Genomic DNA, 23,058 nt, shown 5'->3' with positions numbered 1-23,058 from the left:
CATCCTTTGCTGGACAGAGTAACATCAGCTACTCTGGAAGTGGTCCATATGGCCGGAAGTTGAAGTTTACATCTTCACTGTAGCCAGAAGACTTATTGACAACATCTCTCCTTGGATTGAATACCAGTTATCAGGGGGGAATTTTTAATGGGACAAAAATCCAAAAGTGATGTTCGATCACCAACCTACAATAAACCTAAGCCCAAAGATCTAACACCTTCAAATCTTGACATGGATCCTTGGGATTAGAAGTGCATGCAACTTCAACCATTCACTGTGTATTTATATGCACCTCTGAAGAGAATTGTCCCCTCCTGTGAGAGATCATGAAACAGTCCATGCCTGGGTTCCTGACTGTCAAAGCTTCCAGATGACGATGTTCTTATACTTTAACTTTGTTGTGATATGACTGTGCTGCTCTGGATACCCAAAGACTGGAACAGTGAATTGTTTATTTGTGACATAATATCCTATACTATTTTTTTGGTAATAATTTGGACACAAGAAAATATATTAGTCATACTATGGGATGGTTTCCAAAACTGGAATATTTTTGTAGAGATTCATAGTTGGTGCTTTTATTGAGTTTCTATCATGTTACTATATGAGGAAATCTAGCTAATATGTCTTCATGACTGATCTATTTTGCCATCAGTACAAGTTGTATATGTGTGAATCTGACAGCTTGAACAAGTACCCTTCTAGCATTAACATTAGGAAAAGAATTCAAACATGAAAACAATATGCTGTACTCAGTTTTGCTACTTTAACTGAATAATCAGGATAGAAATAATGCAGGAAAAAAATCAATAACATAATTTATAATGAAATTTACATTTTCTGCATACCAATAAAGCATTTAAATTTCTTCTTGGTGGTGAATGTGTAAAACAAATTTACTTCTAGACAAATATCAGCTCATTAACCTTTGCCTTAATTATTCTAGCGGCACACTCCTTTCTACCAGAAGAAACACTGCTATAAAAATTCAATTTTCTCCTGCCTGAATTGAGTGGACCTCTATGATAAGTGAACATTAGATTAAACATTTTCAATTCTTCTCTGTTTATTGGCAGTCAGGCCCATTTTGTTATTGTTTTATGCTCTGGAAAATATCTGTTACATTATTTGACAAATAACATTCTCTTTCCACACTTATATACAACTTGAATATGAAATGTATTAACTATAAATTATGAACAAGATAGTCCTATGGATAGAGAGTCACATTCATAATCTGGTTAAATCAGGTGAACATGAATCACCATGGAGATGGATGGAGGTAAGGTTATAGACAATGTATAACTGAGATGTTACAGTATATTGACAAACTCCATGAATGAAAGTGTAGTGTGATATTCCCAATTGACAAAAGAAATCTGAAGTTTTAAAATATGATTTTTATGATATTTTAAAATTTGGCTAATGGATTTTGTTTTACATCATCAGGTAACTATATTTAACCCATGGGCAAATCATATTTTAAGTTTATTTTCAAATTTCATTCTTTGTGACTGATAGATTAATGATGTATTATTTTATTCTTTCCTTAAACAAAGTATAATCAAAATGCACCACTTAATTTCAGAAGCAATTAATTATAGGTTAAAAAATTTCTCATAAAGCTTAGCCCAAACAAATCTTCCACCATTAACTCATACACCTGAAATTCTTCTTATAATGTACATTAGTAGACTTCTTTAAATTTATTTTTTAAAGATAATATCTGGCTACGTGGTTTAGTTGGTGCAGGATTCTCTCTATAGCTTAGGCTGCCCTGAGACTTGGGTGATATTCAGGTTCCTATGTTCACGAGGGATGGGACTACAGGTATGCATCACTGTTGCTGACTTACTTTTCTTTTTTCAAGTTTTTATTAGTTTTTCAAGACTTTCATACAATTTTACTCATATTTACCCCAACCCCTCCAAGATCCATCTTTATTTCTCTTCCTGTTCAACTCTGCTCCCAGCCCTCTGCTACAAAAACCATCAAGTCCAATTTGTGCTACTCATGTATCCTTGTCTGTGTAGTTCAAGCACTTGAGCATGGTCAACCTACCAGAGGTCATACTCTTAAAGAAAATTGATTTCCTCTCACAGCAACCATCAATTGTGAATAGCTCCTTGGCTAGGCATGAGAATGTGCCAGCCTCCCATCTCCATGTAAGGTTTTGCTTTGTCTTTCACAGGCTTTATGCATGCTGTCATAGCTGCTATGAGTTTGAAGGTGATGCTACACTTGTGTCCAGAAAACACTGGTTATTTGTAGTCAATCAAAACATCTAGCTCTTACATCTTTCCACTCACATCTTTCACAATGATCCCTGAGCCATTGGAGGAGGGGCTGTGACATTCAGGGCTCATCATTCCACTGTCTTTCATTCCTTGCACCTTTATTAATTGTGGGACTCTGTTAATCACCATCTACTGATTAAAAAAAAAAAGCTTCTCTGATAAGGTTTGAGAGATGCACCAATCTATGGATATAACTATAAGTCATTATAAGTCAATTTAATACATGTTCCATTTAGTAGAATAATAGTAGTAGGTCCTCTCCTAGGGCCTATTTTCTGGATACCCACAAGTTCTTGGACCGAATAAAAGCATAATGTAAGGATTAAAATCCAATCAGGAAGTGGCTGGCTACCCTCATGACATGTGTGCCACTATCACACCCCTATTGCATTTCTTGCCAGACCAGTCATTATGTAGTATACATGGTTCACATTTGGGTAAGACTGATGATTACTTTTTCCCTACAGGAACAGGCATAGTGCCCCCTCCCCTGCAAAGTCCTATGAAAGCTAGCCAGTAGGGAAGCTCCCAGGTTAGTTCCAACATGTTTTCTTCATGTTCTGTGGACTTAAATATATGATGTCTTCAGCCACAGGGTCTTACCAGGAACTACTGTAGAGTAACCCAGAGCAATTGCAATGACCTGCAGTGTTTTGGGATCCACTGGACTCCTTGTATAATAACTCAAAAAAGAGGGGTCTAATTGGGGTATTGTTACCTTCCATTTAAACCACTCTAATTAATGTGGATGTATATGTTTTAGAAAGCTTTTACAGCAGTAGATTTAATTATTGCTTTTTCAAGAGGTCCTTAGTGTTAGTTATTCCTCCTCTTAGTCCTTGCTGTCCTCTGCCCTCTCACTCCCAGCCCATTTAATCCCACTTGTTCCATTATTTCCCTTTATACTACTGCATCATATTCATTGGAACCCCCTCATTTTACTTATTAGTTTCCTGATTCCTAGTATTCCAAGTGAGATGGACATATCTGATGCTGAAAAAACAAAACAAAGTAAAAGAAAAAAAGAAAGAAAGAAAGGAAGGAAGAAAGAAAAAAAGAAAAAGAAACGTGGCATCTTTCTTTCTGGGTCTGGGTTATATCACTCAGACTGTTTCCAGTTCCACTCATTTACTTGAGAAATTAATTTTGTTTTTCATAACAGCTGAATAACAATGCATTGTGTAATTTTTGCCAAAGAAAGGCAATGAAAAACAAAAACATGAAGGACAAAAACTTCATGTACAATGAAGTGGAAGGCACAGTCAGGTAAGATCACTTCCCTGCTGTGAGGGTGGCTATTAATACTGCATTCTCATGCCTTGTGTGAGAGTGAGCTCACACAGGTCTCAGAGATTCAAGCAGGTAAAGGTGTAGCCTGGTGTGTACTGGGGTGGTTGTGGTGTGTTAAATGCCTGTTTCTGCTGTCAGCACAATCAGGACTTCTGTCCCAGGCAGACTCTTTATGATGATTTCAAAATCCCCTTATTTCCTCTGCTCCTGCTCTCCTCTTGGCCTCCAGTTACCCTATCTGTTTACCATCTCTGCTCCCATTTCCCAGAATGTCACAGGGTTGTAATTACATGGCGTAGAATATTGTCTTTCTTTAGCCACAAGTACTTTAGTCTCCCATGTAGCTTCATGTTATGATAACCCATTGCATTGCCTTGCTGGATAATGAATGCTTCATTGCATGCATGGACTAAAACAGCAGTTGTTTTTTACTAAGAAGAAAATTGATCAAAATAACTCTAAACTTACTGTTTTAAATAAACCTTTGTAAATAAAATATGAACCCAAAAGACTATCAGTTTTAAAATAACTTATATGTAAAAAATGTACAACATAGTTTTTCTTAGTGTTACAAATTAATACGTCTTTAATATTTCTAATTGTTTGGGAAAATATATAGTGCAATAATTCTTTTTCAATAAATATTTTGAAATATCTGAGCCATCTAGATAATAACTATACTAAAATAACATACTATGTAGGATCCAAATGTTAGAGCCCATTTTTACAGTATAAATAGAGGTGAGATAGTTATTTCACAGTTTAAAATCAAGGTTTCTGTTTGGGTTCAAGAAGTAATAATAAAAGTAAATGTTGTACATGCTGAACAAAAAGCTCCTAATTATTTTAAATGCTGTCCAGTTTAGGGCATAAAAGGGTTTGTCATAGATGTTATAAAAGTTCAGTGGTTCCAATCTGGCTCTATTGCCCTCTTTCTAGAGAGAGACAAATCTAATTTATTTTGACATGCTGGAATTCAATATATTTGCAAATCAGTACCAATTAAGGGACCATTTTTATGTCTGCTATGCGAAAATTTAATGAAAATGAGAAGGAATAAACACTCAATGAAACTCCTATTATTGTAACCTTGAGGTAATTATGCCAGAGTGACCCAATTATACACATTTAACTAAGAAAAATAGTGCCAAGACAGGTCTCTTCAGTGATAGCAGAAACCCATGATTCTGGGGAAGAATTATAAATAAGCAAACGAGTCAAGGACCATGTAGACAGAAGCTATCAGAGCTTCACAAGGCACCTTCAACATCAAGGTATGAGAGTAGGAATTCAAAGGACTTCTCAAATTATTGTCAAGGCAAAAATGTTACCCGGGGAAATGTCCATTTGTGCACAGGGTGTGCAAGTGTGGTAAGCTCGGGGCAATGTCGCATGACTTGGAGGCTAACACTGGAGAGGTACCGTGGTTTTTAATTTGCCCCATGGCAGCATGGAAAACCATCTGATATACGTTTATCAAGAACAGATGAGAACACAGGAAGAGATGTCTAGGCATCCTCTAAAAATTCAGTGGCCATCCTGAACACTAGTAGGGTGCATAAATTGAGACAGGTTAAAAATTTCCCTAAACTTAAGGAAATTTTCTTCCAGCCTCTTAGTTGTTAATTTCATTGTTCTTATAGCTTTACTAGAAAACTTGATATTGTTGTCTCTGTAAAATTTTTAAGAAAAATCCTTCTTGCCAGATTTGTGGTTCAGGACATTGACTGGTCTTGCTTTGACACAGTGTCATTAGGAAAAACAACTATCTATCTTGTTATTGGCCCCCATACCTGGTTATTCTGTTTTATGAGTTATCTCCTTCACATTGTAAAACTACCTCTACTAGTGAACATGGGACCTTTACAGCACAGCTCTCTCTTTTCAAAAATTATTTATTTATACTTTATGTATGAGCGTACTGCATACCAGAAGAGGGCATCATCATATCCTATTATAGAGTGAGTGTGAGTCATCATGTGGTTGCTGGGAATTGAACTCAGGACCTCTGGAAGAGCAGCCAGTAATATTCACTGTTAAGCCTTCTCTCCAGCCCCCTTCTAGCACACCACTTAATGAAAATCCCATTCACATGCAAGGTGGAGCTTATACTGAGTTTTTGCCTTCTCTGTTATTTCAGTAGCTTGTTATCTTTTGTATGATCAATATGCTAAGTTAGGTTTGCTTGTGTGTTCCTTTTTTCTTGATGTCATCATATGTAAACACAGCTTGGACCTGCACAATTTCTATCAAAGCAACCCATGGATCATAAGAAATAGCCTGTGGCTATTTGAAATCATTACATTTATTTATACAGTGATGTGTAACTTAGACACACAGGAAAAGCCAGTAGTAAGCAAGGCTCCATTCACACATAGCAGGAAACAGGGCATCCAACCACAGTGCATATACCACAAATCAAAGTGTGTTGAGAGAGATTTTTGCAATCATAAGATTCAGTTGATCTGTGACAACCCTTTTGTGCCTATCACCGCAGCTTCATGCAGAGTGTGTCTCGTTACTTTGAAAAGTATTGTGCTTTGGGCATTGTAAAGATAGAGTAAGCAGGAATTTTTACCCTCTCACTTAAGCTTATGATCTAATCAGTGAGACAGGGCATATACACCTTCAGAACTTAACTCTGAATTATAGTTTCATCATGTCATATAATAGTCCTTGCTTTTTCTAGTTTGCAACTGCCTGATATACCTTTTCCTGTCATGTGATTTTCATGCATGTGATTTTGTTTTCTGTGCACTGTTTAAGGAACATAACCATGTTTTAATTTTTTACAAGAAAAAAAAAACTGTAGCTATCCTTCAGAAGATGAATTAAATGGCACAGCTACTGAATACCAGGGAAGACTGAAGATGAATGAGTTCATAATTATAAATTGAAAGTAAAACTGTGTCTTGATGAATGAACACTCAGTGGGAAGATATGACTTCCATTCTGAGTGCTAAATATGTCTTTTTTATGGTTGGCACCTTTCAATACTTTCAAATTTCTCTTGTATTAATATAAACAAGGCCCTTTGTATCGCTCATAAATTCCTTCTGTTTGGCCCAGCTTGCATCTCTAGGCTCATCAAGTTAGAACCATACCTCCAGAGTGGAGACTCCACGCAGAGAGATTTAGCACAAGGAGAGAAAGATGCCACCTATTAAAACTGTGAGCAATGAACTCCAAATGGGAACAAGAGACCTTAAATCATCCACAACTCAGAAGATGCAAAGAAGTTCAATCTCATGTCGCAGAGACTGTGTTCAGTCTAAATGCCCCAAGCCTTTTCTCAAATATAAAGAGAAACTCTCTTCCACTCGAGGAATGACTAGAATAGTGACAGAGGAAGATATAGCACTTTATCTTCAGGAAATATGAGATTTTATGTGGGACAACAGATCTACACAAAAGTAGACAAGCTTTACCATCAAGTAACACTCTATATTTAAATGTTTACACAGATCTTCTTGTCTTGTTTTGTAGTTTCTTCAATCAGTGTTTTCTCCCTAAGTTCAAATTCTTGCTGGTTAAAAGTCTTTAAGTCCACAAATCAAGATTTCCATGAATCAAAGCAATGTCCCTTAATAGAACACAGCTGCAATTCATTGACTAATGAAATCTCACGGCAACTGCTGTGAAAGCATTGCTTCTACTTTTATCATTTAGTATATAAAATGGCTATCTCTGATTATAAATTATAATTTTCCTCATTTTTATATATTAGAATGTAGATTATTAATTCTTTATCCAGTTTGTATTAATTTCACAGCAATAAAATGGTGTCCAGACTGAGTTTAATTATGAGTTATATGTAAGTTTAACTGTCATTAGTGATTAAATTAATTTATATTAATCAGTAACATACCAGTTTTTAATTTAATATGGAAATTGTGAAGGTTATATTTTATTAAAGAGTATTTAAAGTTTGGAAAATATCAAGATGTTCTTATGTATAATTGTCTTTTATCTGGGTTTGATATATTAAAATTGAATAATAGTAGAAATAGAGTAATATTTCTCTAGTCTCTAGGATTAGCAAAATAAGAAAGTAACAAAAATTTGGAACATTTGCTCTTTTTCTTATTTTCATATAGTTACAAGTTTAATTTTTAGTTTCATAGGAACTATACTTTAAGATGCACTGTCTATAAGTATAATCTTAAATTTGAAATATTTAACAATAAAATTGATATATCTCTATCATAAATGAATACCAAAGCTATGCCAAAGCTACACACACACACACACACACACACACACACAAACACACACACACACACACACACAGTATTTTTTGGAAAATTTTAAAATAATTGCTTTTGACTAATTTTTCAATAAATGGAGTAAGACACTGCATTTTCCACCCAAAATCAATATTCACATTTAGACTGCATGAGTCTGTCTTAGACATATTGACCTTTCCATGATATTTACTCTCAACCTGAAGGCAAGTGAATTCCAGTGTGTACTTGATTCAGTCTGCCACCCTCAGATGAAGATCAAATGTCATTCTTCAGGGTGCTAACACATTTGACCTACAAAAGCCAATCCATTCTCAGATAACCATCCAACCTTAACTACCAACAGGATTTTTAGTATTCTTGCATAGGGTAATGGAGAAACATGTTAAATTAATTTTCACGATGATGTAATAACTTCCCAAGAGATTCTAAATAATGAAAGACAAGAACCCTCTCATTCAATATGAAGATGGTTGTTTAGGTTGCATCTTGAGGCAACAGCCAGAGGAGATACATCTGGACCATATGTTAAGTGTTACACTATGGAATTTTATGTGGTATTTGTGTGAAAGTCATGTGTTCCTCACCAAACTGCAGTTAATGATGAGGACAGCAGAGACACAGAGATGGGAGGCTTGTACTATAACCTATGAACCACCTGACTGTCATGTAGACACTCACTTAAGTGAAATGGTACTCATTTCAATGTGACAATAAAGTTTGGAATGTTGCAATGTTTTGGCCTAATATTCCCTGTCTCTTAACTTGGGTTCATTGTATATATTTCTCTTAAATTTCCCCAGCTTGACCCCTATTCTCTTCCAATCCTCTCACATGGGAATTTCCTCTAATGAGATTGTTGCTTTCTAAGTATCATGATAAATGTGGTAATTTATTGTTGCAGGACTTTACTATTTTGATATATGAGATAATTTCAATATGTTTATGATTAATTAGGTAAAGTTTTAAGGAAAACAAATAGAAATGTAATGGATATTAATATAGATTTTAAATATATATATTAAAGTAGGAATTATTTATATGCTTGCATATTAAAATAAAATGAGTAAATTGGATATATTTAATACATGTTAATTTATGTACACATTCTACATTAATAACAATAACAATTATATGGAGTTTTCATTTTTTAACTGCTCAAACCATGTCAAGATACCTACCAATAATTTCCAGTAGGGTGTTATGTCATTTTTTCTCATATAACACTTTAAACTCAGTTTTAGTCATACTACTTGGAAGAGGAGGTCAATAAGGAAGTGGATGATGGCCTCAAGAGGAATGAATCAGAAAAAAATCTAAGAAAATGATCTAATCACTATAGTATTGATGTATGAACAACTTCCTAATCTTCACATTGGTTTCAAGATTAAAAGGGGCAGGTGAAAGATCTAGATGGTTTAGGCCAGTGAGTTGTCTCAATGGGGAAAAATATTCACTTTGTAAGCCTGAGGACTTGAGTTTGGTTCCTAAAGCCCACCAGGAAATGAGAGAAGAGGACTGAATTCATAAATTTGTACACACACACACAGAGACATATGTGCTTCCTCCATCACAAATATATGCACAGAATAATAAAAAGGAAAATAAAAATACCCAGCATATTTAACCTTATAGCAAGGATTTCAGTTAAACCAAATAATAAACTGTCAGGTCCAGCCAAATTTTGGGAAATGGGTTTGTGTTTTCTGGCATCAGGAGTGATACCAATGCAAGGCATCTTCCAGGCCTTAAGCATCTTACACATCATGGTTCTGTACCAGAAAGCAACCAGAATGGACAAGTGAAGTGACATCTTGCCTTGCCAATTGAACTTGTGGTGGTGGCCACATCTTTTGGGTGTGGTTTCAGGTGTAGATGTGACCAATTATAAGGTGGAGGAGCGGCTGGCTCATGCTCTCTTAGGTTGTGGGGAGCATTGGAAGGGCAGAGAGAGACTACATCTTCTGGAGCAGAAAGAGTGAGGTGGTTATTTACTCATATTTGTGCAAGTGCTTCCCTAATAAATACCTATTCATCTTGGGCCTGGTGGACTCATTAAAACTCACTTTCATTAAAGTAGTCCGCAACTGCATTAGAACATTGCCAAAGCTAGTGACTGAAAATATAATGACAAGAATCTTCCTTGTAGACAATGCTTTCAAAAGAAGGAAAAACACACAAAAAAATGTTGCAGCATGAATGAGAATGACTTTTAGGATGATTAATTATGTGTTGAGTTCTTTCAAATCAATATAGTATCAGTTTGTATAATCTGAAATGGCACAAGACAGAATCGTAAACTTCTTATATTTTTGGTTGTGAGCCTAGCCTTTAATGGCTGAGCCATCTCTCCAGCCCAAGAATTGTACATTTCTTATCTTGTGTTTCTACTTTCGTCAACAGATTGCTGACAGGGTTGCCCTGGGTTTATTCTGTGTTTCAGGTATTCCTGGCTGGAAAGGTTCCACGAGGCCAACATATGGTAAAGACCATTCAGCACCACATTTTATTTCCAAAAGTATAGCTCTGTTGTGTGGCTTCTCATAGTAAGTGGACTTAGGAAACAGTTTGTCTTTATGCTCATGAAAGTACAAAGGATTTGGGGGAGTCCAGAAACACTGCTATGAGCATGTCCCAAATCAACAAAGCTGGAGAAAGTGCTGAGGAGCCAGCCACTTAAGGTTTATGAAGCACATTATCTAAGTGCTTCGATGCAGATATTGGCATAAATCACCAAAGCAATGCCTTTAGCTCATATTCGCATATTTGTCTTTTGTTTTCCAAATGTCCTGGGTATCTGGTAGAAAGCAAGACCATCTCTTTCAGTACCAAATTCTACTGACTCCATTTCAACAGTAACACTGACTCTTATGTAAGAGTCTATCCATAACCATTAAGTTACAAGATGGCTAAATCCCCTTTCTGATCAGAATAACATGGAGTTGACACAATCAGAGTGACTTTGGAACTTTAGAAAGTTCTTGAAGGTCAGAAACCTCTTAGAGGTCTTATGATTGCTTTTGATTATAGCACCAGATAATTGGCAATTTTTTGTTCTCTATGTTAATACTTTTAATAATAAAATGTATTTGTAGTTGGTATTTATATTCAGGCACAGTAGGAAATGCTAAATTATTTACTGAGCAAAACATTTGTGTTTTTCAAAGTTAGTATTGAACAAGGACATAGAGAAATGAAAGATAAATGAACAATATCCAGATTCTTATCATCATGACCTTGGCCTCAGAGCTTCAGGCTTCTACCCAAAGGAGCCCAAGCCCTTTCTCTGGGCCCCAGCTTGGAGCTTGGCTTGTTCCCTGCTAGTACAGGTGTGTGTGTGTGTGTGTGTGTGTGTGTGTGTGTGTGTGTGTGTGTGTGTGTGTGTGTATGATTCTTAGGAAACCATGCTGTGTCTTCTTCAAGCAAAGCTTGATTAAGGCTCAAGAAGAGTATAGATTTCTAATGGCAACAGAATTATAAACTCTCTGTGTGTGTGTGTGTGTGTGTGTGTGTGTGTGTGTATGTGTGTATAACATCATCTTTGTGTACATACATGTTTGTGACCACATAATGAAAGGGCACAAAGAGCTGACTTTCTTTGCCATCTGCAGACACAGCAAGAAGACATTTCTAAGAACGACTAGGTAGGCATCTGTTCCTGATGATGTTGGTGCCCCAGAGAGTCTTGGATGGCTAGACACCATGACAATAAAAAGGAATTCTAGGACATGTTCGTTTAGTGCCATTGTAAGATCATATGAAAGAGAATTCTGACCTGCAAGATATTTCTAACAATCTCCAACTTTCCATAGACTGTCTCAGTTCATTGGTTTTCCTGAATTATTTTCTTGTCACTTGATAAATTGAAAGTATCCTTGCTATAAGTGTTGCTGTAGATCATACATCAAAAGTGAGGTCATGTTGTACTGGCAACAGTGAGAACTAAACATCCATTTTTCACCACTGGGTTCATTAATGACTTAGAACTATATGATTATATTTCAACAAAACTTCATCATTTACAAAGGATCAGTTATTCACTGAAGCATTGCTAAAGTACTTCATACTAAACAGTTGTTCATAATTATCTATCTTCAAAGGTTTCACTCTAATATTAAAATCAAGCTGGAGTTGAAAGCCAATATTATTGGTAAACTCAGATCAATTTTGAGAGTGCCTCTAAAGCACATTAAGAGCTCATTGTTTTAAGACCTTATAGAAATTCATACCTATATTCCTCTTGGGTGAAACGTGGGATCTCTCCAGGATGTAAGACGAGAATTCTCACGGTAGCACTGCTGGACATCACAGGCTCGCCATCATCAAATGCCACAACCACCAGCTAAAAAAGGGAAAAGATCCACATACAGATTATGAAAAGGAGAAAATGCCAATACAGATGGCATCACAGATTTTGCTATTTTGTTCCTGGTTCCAGTTGCGGGAAGAAATAATCGTTTTTCTATTCCCTTCAAGGAGAGAGACAGAATAGGCACATTATCCTTTACTCTTCATAAACATTTATCTATGTAATGTCATTTTTATTAGCCAGAATAAAAAAAATCAAAATAGTTACTAATGCTATTAAGAAAAAGAAACAACTTCTTATAGAGTATATGGATGATGTTCTATATAATTATAAATGGATTTCTACAGTCAATGCTGCCTATAAAAAAGACTTTTGTAACATCAACACACTAAAAGGTGTTAACTCTAGTTGTATTAACAGCAAAATGATAATTAGCCTACTTATATAAATATTACTTTTTCCAGTGAATTTTCTCAGAAGTTAAAGAGTAGAAATGTTTCTTTTTAGAGAATAAAATTGACAACCTTTATAGTTAATACTTTATTATGAAATCTCTTAAAACAATTAATCCATTTAAAACCAAGACCATACACTACACAATGAGATTTGCTCAAATATATAAACTGAAAAGTTTTAGTTTCATGAGGTAATATCTATGTATTATTATTGCAATATTAATTGGTAGTTTCTCTTAATAACCATAATACACAAAGAAGTGCTGTAATATTTATGTTAAGGCATGCCAAACATTTTCACAGAGATGTACATTCTTATGAAAATTATAGGTTATTAATGCAAAATAACTCAGTTTAGGTTAATGGGTATTTTTCTTCAAATTTTTTAGAATCATTATCTGTCAAGAATATGTGATTTTGCTTCTGCAATTATACTTGTGGGCACTTATGCTTGTAAGCAGGTATACAATGACATTCCTAAAAGTCATTTCAGAACAACAGAGTTGCTTGCTATAAAAATATAGTAGCAACTGATCTACTATTGTAGAATTAGAAACACAAAGAAAAATGTAATGTATTTTCTGCCACAGCATGATACCATATAGCCATTAGGATAAGAGCTATTACTTGTGTTGATTGGTGTGGATAGTGTATAATTGAGTACAGAATGACTATCATAATTATTGTAAGTCATAGACTCTCATTATAAGATCAAGTGGTAGCATCTACTTCTTACAAACATATACAAATATGGAGTAATTCTTTTATTTAAAGTATAATTTCCAAATTTCAATGAGAAATGATTTTTTAAAAACTAAAGAGGTGAAAAACACAAAGAAAATCAAATCATAGTGACAACTGTTAAGCAAAACCCTCAGTGCTAATTGTCAAATAGATGTCACAAAGAAAATGGCACACTGACCTTAAAAATTGTTGTAGGCTCTTCATTAAGATTGACACGAGTTATTACTCTTCCAGAATCTTCCTCTACATCAAAAATACTGGCAGGATATGGAAACTGCACATCATCTACTCTATACCTCACCCGACTTGCAGGCAAACCCTGAAATGAAGCAATTGATCTATCAGGATGGAAGCAAAGAACACTAGTTGAAATAAGCTGACTTTTACAATAAATGGCTTTGTAGGAAAGAAAAAGTGCCATGGTTCCATGGACTGTGTTAAAATTGTGACAGAGTATTTCTTTTTGTGAACAATTCAACCCTAATCAATAAAGTATGTTACAATTAGGCTTTGGTAAAATGATTTTCATGAGGGGAAATATTAGAGTATTGCCACAGCCATCTTTCCTTTCATTCCACATCTTGTCTGCTTCCCTAAACACCCACTGTCTGTGAATATTTTATTTTCTGCCACAGTTGTTTCACTTTTAATTATGCTCACATAGATCCAGAATGTTGGTTTCTTTTAGTTAATGTGCATTTGCAGCTAAATGGCTGCACCATTACAAAAGGGCATATAATATGAAGCTGAGAATGTTCACAGGTCTCTCTACCCACTAATAATCTACAACCACCCATAACTATAGTCATGACTTCTGTGGAAAACTCATATTCCAATTTTATACCATCTTTTATAGCTACCCTTTTCTGTATTGGACACTGATCTGCTCACTGCTTCCATTCTATTAAAATTGTCTTCAAAATATAAACAATCTCAGCTGGGAGTGGTGGCTCACACCGGCAATCTCAGTGCTTGTGAGTTCAAAGAAAACACTATGACTTCAGAGGCTAACCTGTGCTGCATGGTGAGTTCCAGAAAGACCCGGTGTCAAACAAACAAACAAACAAACAAACAAACAAACAAACCAAAAACCACACAAGGGAGAGAGAAGTCATTCTCTCGAGCTTTCCATCAAACACACAAATCCAGACTCCTCACATGGGGATAGAAGATCTTGAAAATGTCTCATTTTGTCCTACCTAATTTGAAATCACTATTTTTCCCTTACAAGTTATTGTTATTTATGCTTGGACAACTTTGTTTTATTCATGAAACACCAGTTTGACAGACTTGAACTTTTTGAATTTGCATTCATGATTCCCTGGTTCTGTTTAAGTTGTACCCCTGAGCTATTGTTATTCATCAATCCTACCTGGAATTGTTTCATATATTTCTGTTTATTTATTGTAATAGTTTAAATATTAAATATCCATACAGGCTCATTTTTTAAAATATTAGTTCCCAAATTGCAGCATAATTTTGAGAGGCTATGGGAGCTTTAGATGGTGGGTCTAGCTGGTAGACATTGGCCTTGGGGATGTTGTCTTTGAAATCACTATTTTTCTCTTGCTCTCTTTCTTTGGCCTACTGTGACATATGCAGCCTTTTTTCTGCCATGTGTAGAAAGCACATTGGGACAATGAATTAAGGAGTAAATACTTTTAAACCATGACTCAGAATGAATTCTTTTTTGAAGTTGCTATTTGAGGTGGTTTGTGACAGTAATGTGCTGGTAATCAATGTACAAAGAGTACATGGATTTGGACCTTTGGAACTTGTTTACACGAAGAATTTGCAAGTATTTAGAGATATAAAAGCCAGAAAATGCTATCAGATGAGCTTAACTGGTGACTCTGGTGGGATCTAAGAAAACCAGAATGGCAATGCAAATGCATAGAATACTGTGCATGTGAAGTTTCAGAGGAGAATAGGCATTGTTATTAGACTAGACTATTGGTGTTGTATTCTTCCAATGTCTTAAAATACTGAGTGAGGAAGAACCAAAACATAAAGACTCATTACCCTAGTAGATTGAATTTTATGACAGCATAGCATCTTCTCTGTGACATGGTTACTGCTTATTTCCAGTAATTAGGCCTACAGTGAGAAGTGAGCAAAGAACAAAGCAGGAAGATTAGTTGAAAATGAGTTCTTTAAAAGGGGTAGACAAGGAAGTCAGAGATGTCTTAAATGTAATTTATTTATTATTTATTATTCTACATCCAGACCGTAGCTTCCCCTCACTTCTCTCCTTCCCCTACCTCCCTTCCACCCCTCTTCCCAATCCACTCCTCCTTTGTGTCTATTCAGAAAACGGCAGGCCTCCTATGGGTATCAACAAAGAATGGCATATCAAATCGTGGTAAGACTAAGCACCTCCCTTTTTATTAAGGCTGGGAAAAGCAATCCAGTGTGAGGAACAGGCATCCAATAGCTAACCAAAGTCTTATGGACAGCCCCCACTCCCACTGTTATGAGTTCCACAAATAGACCAAGCAGCACAACTGTTACATATATGTAGATGGCCTAGATTGGTAACATGTAGGCTCCTTGTTTGTTTGTTCAGATTCTGTGATATCCTAAGAGCCCAAGAGTTGTTTCTTGGGTTTTCTTGTGATGCCCTTGACCCCTCTGTCTCCTACAATGCTTCCTCACTTCAAAAAGGATTTTTAAGTGTGATGTACCACTAAAAAGAGACTAAATGCAGGGATAATAGAAAGTATGTCCTGTCACCATTTCAGGAAGGGGAGAGACTCCCCCATTGCAGGCTATAGTGTTTAAGACAGCAAATTCATTTTGAACTTTGCTTTGAAATGGAGTACTGGTGAACGCTATGTTTACAAAGCATTTTGTCCATTTCACACACTGGCACCCAGAGACCACTGTAGCCATAGTAAGAGGATGAACAGCTACAATTTGAGTTGGCAAAAGAGCTTACATCATCCACTTGGTTCATGTATTTCTTGCTAATTACTGAAAGAATATAATTTTATCATCATCATCACCATCATCATTTCATAAGAGGCCCACGGCTGTGACTTTGCTTTGTTGTAAACTTTTTAATGCTGTTATATTTTATTGTTATTATGTTTTCAGACCAATTATCTCAATTTAGGCCTGGATGACCTGGAACTTGCTATTCAGGGCTTGCTGTTCTCAGACATTCAGAGATCCTCTTATCTGTACCTCCTGGGTGCTGGGATTAAAGGCACATGTCTTTGTACCCAGAGCACTGTTGGAAATTTTAAGATTATGGGGATTCTTACAGACAGACTGAATTTGTTTGTATTATGAGGTGGCTGTGAGCTTTTGGGTGACAGAGGCAGAATATTATGCTCTGCACATGAAATTTCCCTACAGACTGAGGTCTTAAATGCATTTGTTTCAGGCTGTTGGCTATATTTAGAGAGTCTGTAGAGTAAGGAGTTATAACTTCACTCATGGAAGAAAGTCACTGTGAGAATCTCCTTGAATATTATACATTTCTGTTACCCCTGCTTCATTCTCTGATACCTTGTCTGCCATGATAATGAGATCAGTTTCTTTCATGTTCCCATTCCCTTGATCTACACTTCTCCAACTGCACTGCCTGCCATGACAAACTAAAACCCCTGAAACCATAAGATTCATCCCCATTTTTGAGATGGTTCTGTCATTTATTGTGGTCATAGTAATAAAACAATATCTATACTATTTACCGATGTGAACTGGTGTGCAATAAAATTAGCAACATCAATGCAATATGCATACTATTTACCACATGCACAATAATGCAAGAGTATTGTATTCACAAGAGCAGTGACTGTGTTGGAACACCTTGAAGGATATTCTACCTCCACATGCATTCAACAAGCATTTGGCAGAATAAATGAAATAGACAATTAAGGGTTAACGGTGTCCATCATGCTAAAGCATTCTGATAGATATTTAAATATTTACTTATTTCAGCATTTTAGAAATACACAAAACTATTGAATTCTTGGGAGAAGTTGAGGAGTTATCACTTCCATTATAATTTTCCATGTGAGCTATCAATTTCCTGAGAGGCTGAGGGGATGCAGTATGGGGAAAGAGGCACACTTATTGGAAACTACATCAGGTCTGTGCAGTTTGTGCATATTTTTAATGCAATGACAATGCTGTTTGCTTCTTAATGATGCTGACATCAGTTTTAGCAATTAGTCCCGAGGGTGTGTTATACTTATTCTCATATTCACATCTAAAATAGACCTAGGAGTTAGCATAACCATTCATATCTTACAATGATAAAACCGAGGTTTTAAATATGAATTAATTTCCAGAGTTCTCCTTATTTAAATAGCAAAATTATTATACATATTTTATATTTAAAATGATCTTTAGACATGAACCTCACTTAATAATTATGATATCTTGAAGGCAATATCCCTCTAACACATGAATAACATGGGAAAACATTCTATAAAACTTGCTTGGGAAAGAAGTCGATGCTGGGATAGTCCCAAGGTGTTGGGAAGCATAACTTCCAGGTTGTCATAATGATAGAAAGCAAATTTATGGCACATTTTTTTTAACCAACATTAGTTCACATTCTGCCTATAGTATACTAAAAACCGCTCATAAACTAGTTTTCATGTGGTAAGATCACAGACATGTACCATTATGCCTCACTTAAAACCTCTTTTTTAAAACTTTTTTTTTTAATTTAAAAATTGTTATGGCTCTCATCTCCATTTATGTTACACTTTATGTGCTTATGGTTTTTCTGTCCACTAATATCTGTTCACATACTCCCATCCATAGCTCCTTACAACCATTTCTGAAGATGACGGGGATAATGAGAGACAGACAGACAGACAACTTTCTTTGTGCTTATTCTATGCTCATGAGATTCACTCTGGGTTAAAGAGTGATGATAGATAATACATAGATAAAAACCATTTACTGAAATTTCTTCGGTGATAATTTCTTCGGTGATGAGGAATAAGGATGTGGTGCTGTTACAGGGACCCCACTTAATTACTTATGTAATTTAGGTCTTATTCCATACTCTATAGACACAAATACCCAGAGACCCAAAATATATTCTGATTCATAGAGTGTAGTAATCATACTATATGTTGAGTTTGACCTGGTAAGTAATTTTAAAATTCAAACTCAAAGTGATAAATTATACACATCTACACATACCCTATATATAGGTCACTATATAGCCACATCAGTTTGAACTTTAAAAATATCTAAAAAAAAAAAAAAACTTCATTATTTTGGGCAACACTCTGGTTATAGTATGTATTTTACTTGTGCATTTTATGTTTTCTTACATTTTCCAGGAAAATTTCGCTCTCAATATAAATTGCTTCATCAGACAAGGTATTCAGTGAAAATCTCCCATGGAAATAAAACAAACAATAACCAAGAGACAATATGCAAAATTTAATTTCATATTCTAAAATGAAAAAGAGATGACATTAACTCTGAAATACTTTCTGTCTGCTAAACTCAACATCTATAAGCCTGCATTACTATGGACAGATTACTATGAGTTTCATTTATTATAGATATGCTGACAGTGTGATATGATATACTCTATAGCCTATGGGCCCAGATATAAGAATCTTATCATGATGGCACTTATGGTATGGTTTTCTTAGAAATTACAGGTCAATATAATTCCATACCATAAGGCAGAAATCATTAAAAATAGTAAAGTAAATATAAATTTATATGAAGAAATTATAAGCAATTTCAATTATCTGTTATTAGTACATTTTTTTTATTTTAGACTTTGATTCTTATGGGTTAAATGTAATATGTTTTGACTTAATTATGGTGAAAATATATTTAATTAGTACAGATGGCAATTGCAGATCTGTGTAAAAGATGCTGCAAACATACAAACATGAGGAATTTCAATGAGACTGTAATGGGTCAATTAGATTCTTACTATCACAGGACATCTCATTTAGTTATTTTTAAAATACATAGTTAACAAGTAATTACTCAGACTCACATAACTTCCTTTATAATAATGTCATCACTTTATATCAGGAAATACTAAACACATTATCATTAAATTTAAATACTAAGTAATTTGTTTTTCAGATACATGAAATTTTTTTCTTCCTGGCATGGTTTCAAAAACTCTTTCTTCAAGAGACTTTGAAAACAGCATTGTTTTACTGCATACCTGTAATTGACATACAATTATAATTCATCTTCCAAGCATGAATTAACACAAGGAATTACTAAAAAGTGGTTAGTATCTTTTCATTATCTTAATTTTGTCAATTATTTTTGTAATTCTAATAAAATATTATATCAATAAAACAATAAAAAGGAAAAATGGATCAAACTCAATTTACCCCAAAGATCTGTTTTTCTTTTTCATTATTCCTGAATGTATGTAATACAGCACTCTGATAGGAGGGTTCTTCATGTCACATGTCATATAAGTAGTATGTATGCAGTTGTAGTATGACTATAGCTATTAAAGTCCTAAGAAACAGTTCTTTGAGATTATTTACCACTTAAGTTCTTGGAAAATATGCTTATTAGAGGGGAAAAATACCCTCAAGGCATAAAATAACAGTGTTATATGACTTGCCTAATTTTGACACATTTGCTAGACTAAAAAATAACAAAGTCCCTTAGTTCTCTTACAAAACTGATCAATTACCCAGAGGTTGAACCTGGACCTGAGTGGATCATTTGAGATCCTCTTTGTGCTCCTCTGAAATCTTCCTACTTTTAAATGATAAACAGGAACTTTTGAGACAGGAGAGATAGCTCAGTGGGTGAGAGTACTTGTTGCTCTTCTCAAGGCCCAAGTTTCACTCCTAGCACCCAAGTCTGGTGGCTCACAACTGCCTATAGCTTCAGTTTTAGAACATCCTTTTCTGGCCTACATGGGCACACACATGTGTCATAAGCTCACACACATATATATCAATAAAAACTAAAAGTAAATTTAAAAATCATGTATTTCTACTACTGCTGCCGTCATGAGGTTTGAAATAGGTCTCTCAGGAATATTTCCAGCCTATGTTCACTGGAACTATTACTGTATTCAAATTATAGAAACAGCCTAGGTGTGTACCGGTGGAAAAGTCTGTAAAGACATGTTCTATATGTACAATGACAAAGTATATGTGTATAGTGGAAAAGTTGCCAAGTATACACATACATAATCTCATAATCTTTTTTTTTTCTGAGAAATGGTTGTTCCATATTGCTTTGGAGCCTGTCCTGGAACTAGCTCTGTAGACAAGGCTGGCCTTGACCTTACAGAGATCCATCTGCCTCTACCTCCCAAGTGCTGGGATTAAAGGCATGCACCACCAACAGAAAAAAGAAATCCTGCCATTTGTAACAATGGGAATCCACTTTAAGGTCATGATGCAGCTCCAAAGCAGTTAAATTAATAAAGGAAAAGATTACTTAACCCTTCCTGCATGAGGAATATAAAAAGGGGAAATATTACCTAATTTTATTTGCATTAAGATTCTAAAATAGTCAAAGAAACAGAGAAGAGAACAAAAGTTGACAGAGACAGAGGGGAGGAAAATGGGGAGCTGATGTTCACAAGGTACAAGTTTCAGTTGAGTGCGTTTATTGTTTTCTACATGTAAGAATCGAAGGACACAGTAGTTAAATAAATGCAGCAACTGTTGGGGGCCTATGCTGAGTTGATGACGTTCATGCAAAACCCATTTTCTGGAAGCCCCGGAAAACTTTTTTGATTTAATGAACACTCAAGCTAGTGTATAAGGAGCCATAAATATAAGGCAATATTAACATGGGAATCAATATCTAATTACTAGTGTGTAGATTATTTCCAGTAGACAGGTAAAAACAAAATACAAACACAATAATAAAACTATCTTGGCTTTATATAACTTTAACATAAAATAATAGGGATCATACTCATATAATGTTAAGGAGAAAATATTGGAAGGCTCTAATAGCTTGTCAAATTATGTTTTCTATCTGCCAATAAAATAAAACCCCATATATATATATATATATATATATATATATATATATATATATATGAATGAAACCAGTGTCTATCCTCAGCTAAGAAAAGGTGCAACAAGATATACTACTTAGCAATGAAAGGGCCAGTATGTAAAAGGATGGGGCTCACTCACACACATAAAATGGAGTTAAGCATGTGATCATCTCAGAATAACCTGATATTCAAACTTTCTGTAAGCAGTTTAGCACAAAACAAACAAAAAATTTGAGAAGTGTAGGTAGGATATTTAGAGGTAAATTTATCAAAATTCATTTAAGATCTATATCTGAAACTTAAAGTCATTCCTGAAAAATAAAAACACTAATAGAAAAAACAAAAACAAAAACAAACAAACAAAAAAACTGAGCCAGGTATGAAAGTTGTGCTGTCAAATAACTGAAGGAAAGTGACCGAAGCACCATGGGGACCCAAGGTGGTTTGCCAGTGAACTGTCAATCCACAGAACAGTGGTTCTCATGCAGGTTGCATTCTGTCAGTAGACTCTGCCTCGTCAGTCATTGGATGTCTTGAATCTGCTCAGAAGCATAGGCAATTTCCTCCTCTATCCTTTCAGTCTTTTCTATAGAAATTTCTCTAGGGTGTCTGTGTCTTAGAGAATGAATTCAATGCTGGCTTTAAGTTTTACTCTGAAAATTCTTAGGTCTCTGTTTATTGTCTTAGGTTTCTTCTGGAGTTTTCGCCCAATTCAGCCATCAATGGTCCTGAAAGGCAGCTGAGTCATCATGACTTCAGATCAAAGCAACTGTTCTATGCACATTTTTTTAGCAGCTTTTTCTACAACTACCTTCACCATCACAGCTGGAACTCTGGATTGACATTTGAGTGTGCCTTTAGTACCTTGTAATCTTCAACTTCATTTCCAATACCTATTATTCATCTTCCTGAATGGCCTTTACATATTTTTGCTGTCTCTATTTGAATTGCCAATTTGATTTTCTAAATTGAAGGATATGGTAACCAATCTTTCTTCTGAATTTATTTATTGTGTTTTATAGAAAGTTACAGAATAATCTGTCATAATAGGTATCTTTGATTTTTAATATTACCATTTATTTCTTTAGTAACTTTTATTTTCTAAATAATAAACTGATTCTCACAAACCATCTTCCAGATTTGAGGTCTACAAAAGAACATCTAAAGACAGATTTTAGGCTACCTTTCTTATAACTTACATTATTTAACCAAACATCATTGAAATCATGTTATGTAAATTCATGAATGTTCTGGACTCTGCAACTTGTGAACATATTTTTCCTGCTAATTTCTTCTACCTGCATTCATATGATTCCCTTTAGTTTTAAAAATCCCAACTTACTGCCTAAAGCAGGATCAAAACATATTACATACATATATCTGTCCATTCTCTAATGTATTTTGGAAAGGTACTATATGGACAACAGCAGAGCTGAGTTACCATTGCCTTCATAGCCAATTAAAGCCAAGAATCCTGGTCACAAGGAGCTGAAGTATCTCTTTCAGAATGCCTGCTCCCTTTTCTTCTGAAAAGATGCTGAGAATAAAGCATCCTAAATGGAAACCCATGAGTGAAACCTAAAGTGCTCAGGGAAAGGCACTTTGTGTTGTGACCTTGGTCCACAGGGTTTGTTTCTATAAGAAGAAAAGGGTTGATGTGAACTGCATCGTGAGGTGTTATTTTTAATTGACCCCATACTCAGATGTAAAGAAAGTCTCAACAACT

General features: G+C 35.1%; 1 protein-coding gene across 1 annotated transcript in view; it reads right to left on the bottom strand.

Moving 5' to 3' along the window:
• Pcdh15 (protocadherin related 15) overlaps nucleotides 1–23,058 on the bottom strand; it is a 586,560-nt gene that overhangs the window by 128,030 nt on the left and 435,472 nt on the right. Inside the window, exons 22-23 of the mRNA XM_051186893.1 lie at nucleotides 13,518–13,658; nucleotides 12,061–12,173 (exon numbers count right to left, since the gene is read on the bottom strand). Coding sequence (XP_051042850.1) covers nucleotides 12,061–12,173; nucleotides 13,518–13,658 — 254 coding nt within the window. The remainder of the gene's footprint in view (nucleotides 1–12,060; nucleotides 12,174–13,517; nucleotides 13,659–23,058) is intronic.

The sequence above is a fragment of the Phodopus roborovskii genome, unplaced genomic scaffold, assembly GCF_943737965.1.
Source record: "Phodopus roborovskii unplaced genomic scaffold, PHOROB, whole genome shotgun sequence".
Lineage (NCBI taxonomy): Eukaryota > Metazoa > Chordata > Mammalia > Rodentia > Cricetidae > Phodopus > Phodopus roborovskii.
Note: the sequence above shows the minus strand (reverse complement) of the source record. Positions and strands in the feature narration are given on the sequence as shown.